The following is a 17,269-nucleotide window of genomic DNA, read 5'->3' on the forward strand; positions in this document are numbered from 1 at the left end:
ATTTTCCCACCCTATCCCATAATCAGATTTCTGCCCTGTGCTAGGTGAATTTAAACTCTTCAAGATTAGTGGTTTCAAATATACATACAGTCTAAGGAGGCTGTGTTCTTCCTCACTCATGCAATCTATATTTAAAACTAAGTTTTCCAGCATTAACAAACTTTTCATGTAAAAACTGGCAGTAATAATGTAACAAAATCTTTTATTGACACTTTGAATCATGTTTATAAGAAAAAAATATCCAGGATAAGCTATTTAAGCCTTCTGGAGTGCATTAATCCTCTTTTTAAAAGAAACTATGTTAAGTTCCTAAAAGAATTCATAATGTTTTTAGAATTATTTTCATTTGAAAAAGCCTTTATAGAAAATAGTAATAAGTTAAAGCAAAATATGGTCCTGACATCTTTTCTGCACATCTATTAACTTTAAAATACTATATTTAGCATTATATTCATATTATCAATCCTCTCCCTCAAGGGATCTAGAGAAAGATCTGTCTTCCAACAGGCAGCACTTAGACAAGCATTCAGAACAGTTGCTGTAGTACGCTTCTGATATGTTACTTGTAAGCCACTTGAACACTAGGATATTAAGCTGCCTTCTTCTCCTTTGGGTGGAAGGTCAACAAAAAAGAAATAAGGATTTCCTAAACAATTCTGTCCTATTTATGTAAATATTTTTACTACCTTTCACACACCCATGTTATGAAGATGTATACTTATTATACTAATTCCAATGCAAAGTAGCATCTGGTGTGCATGTATTTTGGAATTCTCGTAACATCCTTGATTCTTGTAAAATGCACTGTGTCAATTCACTCCTGATCGCATCTCCAACTTGTTGCCAAAGTTATGGGAACTAGGATTGCTGTATTAGCACCCAAAAAATGACGGAGTGCAACAATTCAAATGGTGGATGGGTAAAATCTTGGAATTACAGATTTTAGTTCCAGGGGGACACAATCTATGATGGATTTAACAATATGGTTCAGAAATATGCAGATGGCTGAAGAGAGGTTTTTCTCCCTGCAGCAGCCGATTACTAAGTTCAGAATTTTTAACTGTAGCTGTAGATGAGGTTCGGAATTGCTGACAGACTTACGGAACCACAATATAGTACAGATCAGAGGGCTGCACTGATTCAGCCATGACCTCTTCTCTGCCCATAATGGCAGGCGCGATGCTAGTAGTTTCCTTTTTCCCTATTCTGCCCCCTATGTACTGAACGTCCTCTACATCAACCAGTGGTCAAACCACAGCTTTTCTCTTATTTTCAAAGTTATTTCTGAACAGTCACTTCTTCCAGGGAGTCCACAAGAGAATATTCAATAACCCCTCCATTCAAAAAATCCTCAAATTATTTCTTCCTCTGAGCTTCCAAGTGGATCCCACCTTCTCTCTGTTTCTCTTATATCATCTCCATTTTGTGTCTAGTATAGTGTCAAACACATTGTCAGTTCATTGAGTTTTGATCCATATTGATTCCAAGCCAAATCTTCAGATATGATAGTTGTTTGTTTTGTAGAAAAGTATTATTAATATTTTGACGTTTTGTCCAAAATAGTTCTAGCTTTCCTAAACCAGAGAGGCTGATGTGCTAAGGAAAGGCAGGTCTGGACTGCAAATCAAACCCTATATAGAAAATATGTTCTGATCATCAAGTTTAACAGCTTTCAAACTAATAACTGGACTATTTTTGGAGAACCATTGTCTCCCTACTCAAGTGTGTGGCAAGGAATATCAATATTTTCATCTGATCCTGAAATAAATGAGTCCATGGGAAACAACAGTTGATATGTCCATATCTCTGACATGCCTTTGACTTTGCACCAGCCACTACCAGCGCATTGCTGTCACTCATTCTAGGTAAGTATTTCCCTGCCTTCCTGTTTGGGGCTGATGCAAACAGGTCGAACTCAGGTTCCTGCAGCATGGATGATATTCAGTGGAGGGTCTTATTGTTCAGACTACAATTCCCCTTAACTCATGGACTCCCTTTAGTAGTGTCACAGTTACCACAAGAAGTTTTTCTGTCCTTGGGGAGAGTTTCCTTGCTTCCCGCATTAGAGACTGGCTTCTTTTTCCTTTGTGTACTCATGTAAGTTACCAGAAATCATCAAAATATGTTGCTTACGAGCAGTGTCTGTAATCATACTAGTGCCAGTTTGGCTACCTTCAGATCCAGTTAGTTACTGATTTTGTTCTTCTGATGGTTGCTTCAAACATCTTGAAGCAGGTGCCACAGATTGCATCTGTCCCTATGGATTCCCTTGATGGAATGTAGAGTGAAATTTCTTGCCTATTCAATTACTCTGATCACCACCAGAATCACAGAAAAGAGGTACTTGTTTTGAGTATCCATATGCTATGGGACTGGATGAAACTGTGACACAAACTTCACCAACAAAGATTTGGAACAGAAATCTGGACCTTTCATTTTAAATACTAGAAAAGGAAAAATGAATTCAGAATCATGTTCCGTCACCCATGTTTCAACCTCTTTGGGGCTCAGATACATTTAGGATTAGTCATGTTGCCTAAGAAATTGGAAGAGTCCATAGCTTCTCTGCAATATATTTTATTGTAATGTTCTCTGGTTCCAGATCTTTACTGTTAAATTAGACCAGACCAGATTTCCATTAAGAACGCATTACCATAGTCATCACCATGAAATCTGTCAATTCCTTCTGAAAACTCCAGCAGCTATTTTTTTTAAAGTTTTATTCCTTTGAAGAAATCCTTGACTCATTTTAAATGAGGCACAAGTCTCTCTCAAGAGGTTAAGTAATTAGAAACACAATGAAATTATCCTTCCTTTTTTGTTTGTGCACATTCAGTACACAAAAGGTGATTTGCAAATATTCTAGTTTAGAATTACCATTCTAACCCACCAAAATGTACAAAGAAGCCAAGTTATTTGGATTCTTAGTTATCCAGACCTTGTTTGGTTGAGGTTCTGCTTTTGGTTTCACAAGTTGGGTTCCAGGGGGTATCATCCCTTTTGGAGGGTCTTTTACTTTCACTTCTAACCCAGCATCTGTAAATAAACAAGAGTTAAAAGTGTAAAAGTTAAACAAAAGAAAAAAGACCATTTAAGGGAACAGATGTCAACAAGAGAGTAATTATCCATCATTAATGGCATGGTTCAGTAGTATGGTGTAAAATGTTATCTTGCTCAGTCAACATAAAATGACAACTAGAGGCCCAATGCAGCAAAAATGACCTCTGAATATGAGTATTTAGTTGTGCGCTCAATCGGCTAAAAAAAATAAAATAAACAAACAAAAAACCCAAAAGCTCCCCCAAAAAAACCAGCTGAAAATATTTTTATTCCTTGGCTGAATAAATGGGATGAGGGACGAGAAATATTTCCCAGAACTAAAGTTAACAGAAACAGTACATCTGGCAGTCCCACACTGTGGACTCGTCCTCCCCATGTAGTTCAGAGCTGAATTCAGCAGAGCCTCCCCTCCTCTCATAAACTACATGCCAATGAAAGCCTGCCAAAATGGGCTATCTTGAAGCTGTACTAATATTAAAAACAGTGTACTAAAACACTACAGATATAATTATCTACCAGCAAGGAAAGAGGATTTAAATTTGCAATCTGTCACTCCTTTAAGAAGTAACTGGTCAAGGGCCTCCTGTGACTCCCTCAGCTCTCCTCCCCAGGAGGGGAGAATTATCACAGACACATGACAGGCAGGTCATGTGACTAAATTAAGCCAGGGTGGAGATAAGGGAGAAGCCTCTAGAGACTGACAGCCAGAGGGGAAGGAGAGAGGGCAGACAGCTTGGAAAGGAGAATGTCTGTCTGCCAGTACAGCCCCCCTAGGAATGCTGTGGGATGCTTAATTTAGAGGGAGAAAAGGATCTCTGTGAAACAGGGCTAGAACCTGGCTACTGATGGGCTGGGGAAAGCTGACCTTAAATCACAGCACAGACACCCAGGAGGAGGGATGTGGGACTCCTGAACCAAGAAGAGTGTTTGCCCAGATCATAGCACAGACCCCTCAAAAGGAGGGCTATGAGACTCCTGAATCAAAGAGAAGAAGAATTTGGAACTGAGGGGACAAAAAGTCTGTGTTCTGAAAAAGACAAAATAAATAAGACTCCACAAAGAGTATTTGATTACTTAAGTATTCTGGTTTGTGAGCAAGTTACTGCAAGAAAGGAAGCCGAGGTGGGATGCCTGTAGGACCACACCATGATGCAAGGTGGTATGCCCGGGGATGGCACCAGGCCAGACAACATGAATGAGATTCCAGTTGCAGATTGGTAATTGAATTCGAATAAACTTGAAGGCTGTGTGTGCTTTTAAGAATCTGCTAATCTGAGGAATTATCAGGGGTGCAGTCCAATAGAGAGCTCTCACAGATAGCTTGGGCAGAGGTCAGCACCTAGACTACACTAAAGAAACTGGAGCAACTGGTAAATATCAGATTTCTGATGGTTAAGTATATATCTGGCCCTCAATATTGCACTCAAGCATGTGAATACATCACAATTTTTAATGTATTTATCCTCATCACCCCGAGATGTAAAGAAATCACATCATACCCATTATATAGATGGGCAGCTGAGGCACAAAGAGACTAAGCCCTGGTCTACACTTACCTGGAGATTCGGCATCACTCAATGGGAGTCATGCAAACTATGCAGAGTAGCTTGCGTAACTCCCGTCAACTGCTGTGCTTCCCTTCTGCGCGCCGTCTTCACTGCACTGCGCCGATGGGAACTGTCACCCCCTCAAGTAGCATAGTGCTGCGTCGACGGGAACACAGTTCCTGTCGGTGCAGTGCAGTGAAGATAGCGTGTAGAAGGGAAGCACAGGACTCGACGGGAGGTTCGCAAGCTACTCTGCGTAGATTGCGTAACTCCCGTCGACTGCCGCCGAATCTCCAGGTAAGTGTAGACCAGGGCTCAGTCTCCATGACTGCATACGTCCTCAGTGAATCAATTTGCTGATTCCCAATTTCATGCATTAAATTCAAGCCTCTCCTCATTTTCATAGTTCTCCGTAACTTCATTCGTGTTTACATATCTACCCTTATCTATTCCTTCACTCTTTTCTGCCTGTTTCCTTACCCACTCCTCTTTCCACACCTTTTTTATGCTGTACTTTGAGCCAGAAATAACATTTTTACTATTATACCCCAACCTACCACTGTCCCCCAAAGAAACTACTAAATTCACCTATTATGAGAAATACTCAGAATCTAATAGCTAAGGCACTGTATTTTTCCTTTAAAATGTGCCACTTCCAAAAAAAAGGAACAACACATCAAATTTAATAGAGCAACGTTAAATTTTATGGACACATTTTAATGAGCAGGATCAACCTAACAATGCTTTAAAAGGTGCTAGCAGTGTTTCAGTTCATACTTGTAGAAACAGGGCACATCTCTTCTCATTTTAATTTGTTGGATCACTTTTAAAATCTTTCAGAATCAAAACACAACACATTGTAACAAAATAATTTTTTAGATGTTCTACTGTAGATAGTTCATTCAGAGTTCATTCAGTTGTAGCATGCTGTATGGATCTGATATTTCTGTAAGTACTGATGTAGGAAGTGTTGGACAGTTATTTTACACTGCTTCAAAGAGTTTTGCAATTGGCTGGCTGATAAAAACCACCATTCTGCTCCATGCAGTTAGGCACAACTCACTTTGGTGTTTTTCTAGCTCCATTCTTCTACTACAGTGGCAAAACCGAGTCATATGCAAGGTGAGCACTCATTTGGTCTGTCTCAAATAAGCATTTACACTAATGCTTAATGGACGCATAATATATTTCCTTCTTAATGTTGTGCTTGATATTATGTGACAAATTTAGATGGTCGCATGCAGATCTCTTAAGAAAAAAACATTGTGGCTGAAATATTCTGCATGACAGAAAACAGCAAAAAACCAAAGTTCAACCTGTGATTATTACCAAGAGAAGCAATTCAGAAGACTTTCCCTGAACCTGCTAGATGTTGCATTATAAATACCTATCACATTAATTTACATCATTTCTTAATTAATAAATAAATAATCCCCCCACCAAAGCTCTTATATGAGTGGAAACATGACAATTTGCCATTTTTAGGAGATGTATTCCATACACAATCCTAGACATCAATATGAACGCAGAAGATGGATTCACTGGTGGTACTGAAAAACTTGTAAATTTTATCTAAAATAGATACACTCCCCTCAAATTCTGCAGTATTCCCATGTTCACTTCTCTTTACTTCAGGTAACTAAATTAAAATTATAGTAGTATTCAAGACAATTGGCAAGTACTTTTTAAGTACTGCCAAGAGGTTTGCGTCCAGGTACATTAGAAATCAAGAGCTTTGAGTGGCATAGTATGTAAAAGTTTCCACCAAATAAAGCAAGTTTTTTATCTTGTTACATACCATTTCACAATCAAAGTGGGTTACAGCAGACTCAAGGCATTTCTTCTCACATGCTTCTAAATAGTGACTACATGTAGCTTTTACTTTTATGACCATCTGGAATTCCACACTTAATGCAGCACAGATATCCAGGGACAAATATTTTACTTTTACATTTCAGAGGTGGAAAAAATAAAGCAACCAGGCCTTCGCTCCGAGAGAACAGTATTACTCTTTGTATTCAGATCTGTGGAAACTGCCTCATAGAACTCAAGAATATAACAGCTGACCACCTCCTGCACATTCACAACTATCCTCACATTTCTAACACGAGTGTCTGAGGGTTTTCATTGCCCATGTGCAGCAAGTGAAACTGCTAAAAGTGAATTTACTTCTTTCAGGCTTTTTGTTTTTCATGGCAGTCAGTGTCATGTTTTCAATAAAATTCAGAATGCCAATGAAAATATTACAGTTTGACTAAGGGTTACAATACTCTTTTTTTGTCTTGTTTGTTCCATGTATCTTCACTTAAGCTTTAGACAGTAAGCCCTTTGGGACAGGGACCAGTGATCTGCTTGGTACTGACTTAGTACTATCAAGTGCCCTGTATATTTACATCACTATGTAAATGATTAAATTACCTACTAGGATCCAAATTCTGATTCTCTTCCCTTTTCCCCTGTAACAGTTAATCTCAAACACCTATAAGGAGTGTAGGAAAATCATTTGTTTTTAAAAAGCTTGTAAGGTCATTAACTTTTGCAGTGAAAAAATAATCCTGAGCACTGGTGGTCTTCAGGAAAATTTACACAGATATTCTACTACTGAAATGAGAGCTTAATTTAAAACTATTTAAAGGTGAATTGAAACAGTATTTTAAAAGAGTTCCAAAAAGTTGGTTTAAGCTCCTTATGAAAGTTACAGTTTTATCAGTTGCGTCTTTACTTTTAGTTTTTTGGTAACAGCATGGGGAGAGAGGCATGGGGAAGACAGAGATTGAATAGAATGCTTTTGATTCCAAAGCAGTGTGCTAATTTTCACTGACATGCTATTTACACAAATTATTGCACACATTGTGGATACTTAAGCATTTGCAGTTACTATATAAGATTAATGAAAATTAAATACCTATTTCAATGCCATCTATAGTAACATGAATGGTGTAAAGACCAACAGCTCCTGGGGTCCAATTTGCACAGTAAGTACCATCATTGTTGACTCGGATCAACATGTTTTCACTGGGTCTAGACAAAAACAAAATAGACATTGAAGCAATTAACCAAATGTCAGCTTCTTGAAAAGCTGCTGAAACATTCTATTTAGAAGTCATTGTGCTGATCTTTTTTCCCCTCTCCATACCTTCCCAAACTACACACCTTTTGTTGTCTACCAGGGACATTTCTATGGAAACAGAATCTTTGAGTCACAGGAATTCATCTGCTCAAGCCACTTAAGCTCTTCAAGTTATGATAAATAAATAAATAAATAGATAACCTTCTGTGAAAATCATTTCTACAGAAAATCAAATTCAGAAAATGAATTCAGGTTAGGAATAAGCAGCTGGAGCAAATAAACCAAGTATAAAAGACTGATTTTATGCAAGTATCCTTGTAATTTTAAGAAAAATGTATTTGATTTTTAGTGTTTCCCCCTACATAGAATGTTTTTCAGAGCATTGAAATCTGAACAGTTCTTTAAATAGAAATTACAATAACTTTGCTGGAATAACGAACCTATTCACATACAGCTCTGATATTAATAAGTTTTTTTAAAAGTTGGAATAATATTTACTTTTAGTTCTCTCTACAAGACTGTTTTTTTACCTCTTAGGTGTTGGTGAGGCAAAGCGTAATTCTTCAAACGAATAATTTTCATATACCTACAAAGCAGAGAATAATAAAAATATTCAACTAAAGCAAAATCAACATTTAGTCGACACTATTATACCACTACTATGAAAATATTAAAATAAAAACAAAATCATTTTTCAAAACATGTTAATCTAACTGCTCACATAATATAAGTGTGGACTAGAAATAGGTTAAAACTGTACACAAATATACACACTCTTTAAAGTGATCTTTTTAGGTGAGAAAAGTAATTATTGCTCATGAAAGGTGCTGATTATTGGGGGGGAGGCGTGTGCCCAGATTCCACCTTGCTAATGCACTGGGCCCCAATTCTGAAGGGACCACATTCAAGGGGTAAGGAGGTAGCTAATCCTCTATCCTCAATCAAATCTGCCAACAAGGGTTTGAATGAGTGGTATTCATATGATGTGGATACCTGTCCACTAGGATCTGGAATATGACCAATGGTTCATTTCAGATAGGCCAAACAGCCATGAGAAGTTGACTTTCAAATGTATGCATTGGGTATGCTTCTTGAACAAGTCACATATGCTGCCTGAGTCCTAGTGGAATGAGCCCTAATCCAAGATGGTGGATCTTAATTAGCTAGCTCATAATTGAATGTAACACAGCAAGACACACACCTGAAGAGTCTCCGGATTAAAACTGCCTGTCCCTTCAACCTGTCTGAATATGCCATAAAAATCAGATTCTTAATTTACTAATCCTATATAAATTATAATGCTCTAAGACAACCAATTTATGTTGTCTGGTTTCTGACTAGTTGGTATTGGTTTGGGAAAGAAAACTTGTAATTTTATTATTTGATTTAAATGAAAAAAAAATGAATGACTACCTTAAGCAGGCCTGTTGCATGATGGCATAGTGGGACGTAAAGATGTGAACAGAAGACTAAGTTGCAGCCCTGCAAATGTCATGTATTGGTACCTGCGCCAAGAAAGTTGCTGATGAAGCCTGTGCTCTTGTCGATGAGCTATTAGGAATGGCAGCAGATGCAATCTTTGCCTGCTCGTAACAAGTCCAATTGCAGATGGTGAACGGTGATTCAGAATGATATCCTTTCTGATGAGACTAGCAAACCCTTAATTCGCTTGGTGACAGCGATGAAGAGATTTTCGGGAAGGGCTTAGTTCTTTCGATGTAGAAAGTCATTTCTCACCTGACATCCAAGATGTGCAAGCATCTCTCTTCACTAGAGCTGTGAAGTTTCGGAAAAAAGATTGGCAAGATGATGTCCTGATTGACATGAAAGTGCGATATCACTTTTCGTAGAAATGCGGAGTTAGGTTTCATTTTGCCACCCAGCAGGAGAACCGTTTTTCCACTTGGCCAGGTAAGTTGTTCTAGTAGAGGGTTTTTTACTTTACAGCAGGCCTTTCTAAAGTTAAGTGGAGCAAGCCTGCTCTTCTGGGCTTAACCATGCACCATCCACGCCGTCAGATATAAGACATCTAGGTCCGGATGTAACAGCTGATAATGATCCTGTAAAATCAAGTCCACATGGTCCAGAAGTATCTAAGGGGCTGCCACTGCCCGGTCCAGCAACATGCCGAACAAGTGCTGATTAGGCCATGCAGGATCAAAGCATCAGGAAGCGAGCAAGCCGTTGCAGGAAACAGAAACATTTCCTGTTCTATTTGGTTGCGAACAGGTCCATCTGGGGAGTTCCCCCCTCTGGAAAATAATCTTGACTACCTCTGGATGAAGGGACTACTCATGGCAAGAACAGAAGGAGCTGCTGAGGTGATCTGCCAACGTGCCGGAAAGTGTGAGATTTCGAGGTAGAGCACATGTTCCATGCAGAAGTCCCACAGATGGAGTGCCTCTGAGCAGAGGGCTGAGGATCTCGCTTCTCCCTTGCTTGTTGACATAATATATTGATGCTGTATTGTCTGTAAACGCTTGTATTACCTTTACCAACATCTGGAGAAGGAATACTTCGCAGGCTAAATGGATTGCCCTGAGCTCTCTGACATTTATGTGTAACGTCAGTTCCTCTGTGGACCAGAGGCCTTGGGTCCTGAGGGAATCAACGTGGGCATCCCACCATAGATCCGAGGCATCAGATACCGAGGAGAGCATCAGATGTGGGAGTGCAAATGGAACTCCTCTTGCTACGTGCGTAGGTTTTCTCCATCATGACAATGAGGCAAGTATTTGAGGCAAGATCTTAAGGATCATGTCCAAGCTGTGTGTTGTCGAAGAATAAACCAATGCTAGCCACATATGAAGGGGTCTGAGATGCAGTCTTACATATTGTACCACGTACGTACACGCTGCCATGTGACCCAGCAGTCTGAGGCAAATCTTTGTTGTGGTGAGGGGATGACCTGTGACCTGGGTGATCAGGTTTGACATGCTTTGAATTCTGTCTTGAGGTAGAAATGCTCTGGCCCGGTTGGAATCGAGGACAGCCCTGATGAATTCTATCCTTTGCACCGGTACTAATGTAGATTTCTCTGTACTAATGTAGATTTACCAACAGGCTCAGTTCTTGTAAGGTGGCCTGTAGTACCATGATACTATGCTAGACCTGAGTTGCCGAGTGACTCTTGATGAGCCAGTTGTTGAGGTAAGGGATAATTTGTATTCCCCAACGTCTGAAGTAGGCAGTGAATACCGCCTTACATTTTGTGAACACCATTGGCGCTATTGATAGGCCAAATGGGAGGGCCATGAATTGGTAGTAGTTGTCTCCCACCACAAACCATAAGAACTGTCTGTGGCCATGGAAAATGGAAATGTGTCCTTTAAGGTCAAGGGCGGCATATCTGTCTCCAGGCAGGGGATGATGGAAGCCAGGGAGACCATATGGAACCTCAGCTTCTTGAGCTATTTCTTGAGGAGATGTAGGTTCAGAATGGGCTGCAGGTCTCCTTTGGCCTTTGAGATTAGAAAGTAATGGGAGTAGAACCCTTTCCCTCTCAGTTGTAGGGAACTTCTTCTACAGCCCCTACCCGTAGGAGAGCTTGCACCTCCAAGACGAGAAGTTGCTCGTGAGAAGGGTTCCTGTAGAGGTACAGGAATGGGGGTAGGAAGGAGGGATCAAAATAAACTGAAGGGTGTAACCCACTGCAGTAGTGCTTAGCACCCACTTGTCTGACTTTATAGCCACCAACTCAGAAAGGCAAGGGGAAAGGCGGTTTGAAAAGAAGGGGAGCGTTGGATCCTGTGTTAAATCTGCTAGGCCACCCCCCAGGGGCACCCTCAAAAGGCCTGCCTGCTGGCTGGTGGGTAGTGGCTTGAGCCTGACTGGGAAGTGCTGGCAGGGTGGGTTGACCTTGATGGTGCTAATAGCCCGTTCTTTTTCTTATAGGGCTTGCTCCTGGCCTCACCCGCGAATCACTGCGGTTGCTGGGACCTGAAATGCTTCCTGGAAGCAGATGGAGTGGACAGGCCTAGGGAGCTGAGTGTGGCCCTGGAATCCTTTAGGCCATTGCAGCCTGATGTCAGTTTGGTCAGAGAACAGTGCCGCATCATCAAAGGGGAGGTCCTGGATAGACTGTTGGACCTCCAGAGATAAGCCAGATCACTGGAGCCATGAAGCTCTCCACATAGAGACTGCTGACACCATTGTTTTGGCTGCTGAGCTGTCCATGTCAGAGGCTGCCTGGAGGGAAGCTCGGGCCACTGACTCGCGCTTCCTCCAAAATGGCCAAACACTCCTGCTTAGACTCCTGGGTCAAGGAGTCAGTGAATTTGGCTACGGAATGCCATATATTATAGTCATATCTCCCCAGCAGGCCCTGCTGATTCCATATACAGAACTGGAGGCTAGCAGTCAAGTAAATCTTTCTAATAAAGAGATTCAGCTTCTTTGCGTCTTTATTCTTGGGGGCTGAGCTTGACTGCCCCGTCTCTTTGGTTGGCAGCTGACACTACCAGTGACCCCAGGGACAGGTGAGAGTACAGATACTCAAACCCTTTGGCAGGAACATACTATTTTTTCTTGGCCCTTTTACATGTAGGGGGTACAGGGGAGGGTGTTTACCATAAAGCCTTGACAAGCTTGACAACTCCCCTGTGGATGGGAAGGGCCACTCTAGATGGGGCTACTGCTGCCAAAACGTCAAAAAGCACATCAGCGGGCTCCTTCACCTTCACCTCCTCCACCTCCAACCCCAAATTTATGGTCACCATCTTGAGTATCTCCTGGTGCACTCTAAAGTCGTCCTGCGGGACCATGGCAGAAGGATCAGCAACCACCTCATCAGACGATGATAATGATGAGGCAATTAAGGGTGTAGTGGGCGACTGTTCTTCTGCAGGGAGGGTAGCCTCTTCCATGGGTACCACTGAAGCCCCCACAGCTTAGTCTGGCTCTTCATCCAAGTCCGGGAGTGGGCATGACATTGTCTCTGAGCGTGTCTCAGACACTCCTGAGATCGACTGTCGCACTTGCCACCCTGGGGCAGGAGGGAATCCCCACAAGTTCCCAGAACAACCATTGTATGGGCCGTTATGTCGGTGGCCATGAGCCTGGTGGCAGGCCTCGGGGGAAACCTGCAGTTGTGGCTAGTTTCGCTTGACCCCTGGGCAAGGTGATCTCCCTCTCCCTCTGAATCACAGGGGTCCTCTTCTGGGGACCATGGTGGTGCTGACCTTATCTCCAACTCTTTAGTGCACCACTAGGTGCGGCGTTCTGGTACTGGGAAGTGGTGCTGGGACTCTGTTGATAGGTTCTAAGCATCTAGTGGTCAATGATGTTACACCAGTGACCGATAGTGGTGCTCCAGAGACCAATACCATAGCTCTGGGTATCAGCACTGGGACCCTGGTGACCTATATTGAGGCTCCAGGGAGTAGTACTGGGGGGTCTGTCTGCCAGTGGAGGTGCTCTGGGGACCGATGATGGGGTCCTAGTGATCACTGTCAGGCCATGAGTGACAGATGAGGGGTCAGAGGGCAGTGTCAAAGCATCGGGGATCTGCGTGGGGCTGCCATCCTAGGCTTGCCCCTGGACACATTCTTGGCTGGCTGCCCCAGTACAGGGTCTCGGTGGGGGTCTCCTGAGGAGTGAGCGGTACTGGGAATGAGAGCAAGCTTGGCTGCTTGTGGAGGCATGTCCCAGGGAAGACTGGGAGCTCTAATGGATGAAGCTATAGCCAACCCGAGTTCCAGGGAAGACAAGCAGCTCGTCCTCTGTTCCCTGTTTGTCCTTCTTACGGACCAGGAAGTGTCCTCTTCTGGTGTGCAGCTTCTTGTGCTGCTTCTTTGGCACCGGGGATGATGACTGGGGCTGAGATAAACTCAGTGCTGGGGGGTGCTTTGAGTAGCTGCTGATGTACTGGACACATAGTCTGATGAGCTAGGCTCAGAGTCTGGTTTGACAGCAGACTCCATCAGGAGTGCTCTTAACTGGATGTTCTGGTCTTTTTTAGTGCAGGGTCTGAAGTGTCTGCAAATCCTGTACTTGTCTCGAATGTAGGTCTCTCCCAGACACTGTAAGCAGCTCTGGTGAGGATTGTTTATGGGCATGGGCTTCTTACATGGAGCACATGGTTTGAAGCCTGGGGCTATGTCCCTGCGGGACTAACTAACTACTAACACTAACTAATTAAACTTATCTAACAAACAATGTACACTAAATCTATGGAGACCACTGGTAGAAGGCTTGCCGAGACAAGGACATTCCAGTACCGTCACTGGTGGGGCTGGCAGCACCCTTTTACCAGTGCACGTGTGTGCCAATGAAGAAGGCGCTAGAGCTGGCCTTACAGATATTTCTGAGGGAAAAATATCCAGCGCTGGTGCTTGTGGCACACACACATGAAATGGACATGAGCAAGCACTCAAAGAACAACACTTTCCTATCTCTACTGAAAATACCTCACCTGATGCATCCTAGGACTGCATTAATTTTTTTTCATGGACACACCACAGTGGCAGCTCATAGTCATTCTGTGATCAACCAATACACCCAAGTCTCTCTCCTCCTCTGTCGCTTCCAAATGATAAGTCCCTAGCTTATAGCAAAAATTATTTCTGTTAGTCCCTAGCTACATGACATTATACCATGCGCTATTAAATTTCATCCCATTTTTATTACTTCAGTTTTCAAGGTTGTCCAGCTCTTGTATGATATTCCGGTTCTCCTCTCTATTGGCAATAACTCCCAACTTTGTGTCTTCTTTTCCTTTATGTCACTTTTCCTGATGAGGGGTGTGGTGGCAGCACCGAGAGTAGGGAGGACCATACCTCTCTTTTTTCTGCAACAGGTTCCAGCTCCTCCTGGGGGATTCCCAGGCCAGTTGGGAGATATAATCCCTCCAGTGTGTCCTGGGTCAGTCACAGGGCCTCCTTCCAGTGGGATATGCCTGGTATAGTTCCAAAGGAAGCCTATCAGCGGCAATCTTATCAGATGCCCAAACCACCTCAGCCATCTCTACTCCGAGGCTCTCCCAAATAGTCAAGCCCCTCACTCTATCTTGGAGAGTCAGCCCAGCACCTCTACAGAGAAACCTCATTTCTGCCTCTTGTACCCGAGATCATCTCCTTTCGGTCATTACCCAAAGTTCATGACCATAGGTGAGAACGGGGATGTAGATTGACCTGTAAACTAAGAACTTTGCCTGAAAACTTAGCTCCCGCTTCACCACCACAGATCAGTACATCACTGACACCACTGCACTAATCCGTCAATCAATCTCACGCTCCCACTTACCATCATTCATGATCAAGACCCCTAACATACTTAAACTCTTCCACTAAAGTGCACCTGCTCCCCCTTCATCTGAAGAAAACACTCCACTTTCTTCTGGGAAAGAACCGTGACCTCTGATTTGGAGGTGCTGATTCTCATCCCAGTCTCATCCCAGTCACTCACACATGTCAGAGATCACAGTTTGAAGAAGCAAGAAGGACAACATCATCTGCAAACAACAGAGATGCCACTTCCAAGACCCCATACTAGATACGCTCCCCAACATGGCTGCATCTTGGTATCCTGCCCATGAAGATCATGAACAGGAGTGTGGACAGGATGAACCCTTGGTGGAGTCCAACATCCATCTTGAACAAACTCGACTTAATGCCTAGAATGCTGGACACAACTCTCACTCCGGGAATAGAGAGACCAGACAGCATGCAGCAGCAGGGCCGTTTTAAGACCTTCGTAGGCCGTAGGCACACTTGCCTTTGTAGGCCCCCCGACCGAAATAACTAATTTGATTTTAAGCTATTAATAAATACTTTTTAAAATAAAAAAAAAAAATTATATATAAAATTTTTTTCATAGGCCCTGAAAGTTTCGTAAGCCCTAGGCACTGCCCCTATTGCGCCTAATGGATAATACAGCCCTGTGCAACAGTGGCACTGGCACCTCATATTCCCGTAGCATCTCCCAAAGAACATCTTGGGGAATGTGGTCATAAAGCCTTCTCCAGGCCTACAAAACAAAGGTAGACCGGGTTAGCAAATTCCCACGACCCTTCAAGTATCTGTGAGAAAGCAAAGAGTTGATCCGTTGTTCCACATCCAGGATGGAAACCACATTGTTCCTCCATGCCCCACAGTTTGGGGCCTTCTGCATTAACCAATTTCTTACCTATCTTTTGATGCTCATATTAATACCCATCTTCTCCACTTTAACTAATAATTTCCCATGTGGAACTGTATAAAATGTTTTGTTGAAATCTAGGTAGAGTAGATCTACTGCCTTTCCTTTGTCTAGAAAATTGGTTATCTTCTCAAAGAAAGAGATCAGGTTGGTTTGATCCATCTTTTGTAAAAACATGTTTTTTATCCAAATTACTATTTACCTGTATGTCCTTAACTACTTTCTCCCTTTCAAGATCTGTTCTAAGAGCTTGCATACAACTGCGGTCAACCTAACGGGTCTGTAATTACCCAGAGCACTTTTTTCTTTCCTAAATATAGGTACTATATCTGCAATTCCCCAGTCATAGCATTTATGGATTCATTAAAATCCGAGTTTATCGACTCATTAAAAATTCGGCTTGCAATTTCATGTGCCAGTTCCTTTAATATTCTTGGTTAGAAATTATTCTAGTGCCCTGATTTTGTCCCTTAAATCTGTTTGAGTTTGGCTTCCACCTTGGAATTGGTAATTTCTACTTCCATATCTTTGTTCTCATTACAAGGGATTGTAGAAGTAGAATTTGTGTTTTTACAAAGAATCTTTAGTTTTTATATTTTGTGAAAAAATATAAACATTTATTAACTAAATTTTACTGAAAGTACCAGTGTCACTTATTCAGTGCATGCAACATCCCCTCTTGTGATTTCTGAATGCGCTTTAAATGTAGATAGCTAAATATACTTCAATAAACTGATTCTGACATATAGAGGTTATTCAATGGCGAATAGGGGTTTGTGTTTTAATGCATCTCAAATTTTACTTCAACCTCCAGATGCGAGTAATTAAAATTATGAAAAGATGCTGAAAATGTTAAAAATCATCCTAAAGATCGTGTCTCTGAGTTTGACAAGGACAAATGTGACATTGATGGTAATGTGCTGTTCTGTACTGTATGCAGCAAGGCTGTAGACTACTTTTGAGGGCAGTCAGATAATTGTAGAACACATGGAAAGTGGTAAACTGAATGAAAAGAAATGAAAACAAGAGGCTGAAACAGCAGGGCCATCAACAACAGTAAAGAAACAATGCACTGTGACAGGCTCATTCTTTAAATTTTATTTTATTATAATGATTGATAGCCCTAGTAGGCTTTGAACTTGCTTAAAAATTATAAATATATGAATAAAAATGTGTGTTCAAATGATACCTATATATATATATATTGTGGTTAGGTAAACTACAAATCAGTGTTTCATTTTAATCGTGGAAAAATGCGAATTATGTTTTTTTTTAATCGGGAAATTTTGGGGGGTTTTCACAGAAAACTAGGATCCTGCTCATTAGCCACCCTGCCACTGCATCAAAGTTCTTCATTACCCTTATTAAAAACTGAGGCAAAGCATTCATTTAAGTGTTGGGCCACACCTTATCTTTAATATCTTTAATATCCACCCCATCTGCAGTGTTTAGCAGT

General features: G+C 41.8%; 1 protein-coding gene across 7 annotated transcripts in view; it reads right to left on the reverse strand.

Moving 5' to 3' along the window:
• Positions 1 to 17,269, reverse strand: part of MYCBP2 (MYC binding protein 2) — a 477,832-nt gene that overhangs the window by 140,098 nt on the left and 320,465 nt on the right. For all 7 annotated transcript variants that reach the window (XM_067563270.1, XM_067563273.1, XM_067563271.1 and 4 more), the window contains 3 exons: positions 8,208 to 8,263; positions 7,513 to 7,628; positions 2,939 to 3,036 (listed from right to left, as the gene is read on the reverse strand). In XM_067563270.1, coding sequence (XP_067419371.1) covers positions 2,939 to 3,036; positions 7,513 to 7,628; positions 8,208 to 8,263 — 270 coding nt within the window. The remainder of the gene's footprint in view (positions 1 to 2,938; positions 3,037 to 7,512; positions 7,629 to 8,207; positions 8,264 to 17,269) is intronic.

This window comes from Emydura macquarii, unplaced genomic scaffold (assembly GCF_026122565.2).
Source record: "Emydura macquarii macquarii isolate MOO-44397 ecotype Brisbane River unplaced genomic scaffold, CSIRO-AGI_Emac_v2 contig_2473, whole genome shotgun sequence".
In the NCBI taxonomy this organism is placed as follows: Eukaryota; Metazoa; Chordata; order Testudines; family Chelidae; genus Emydura; species Emydura macquarii.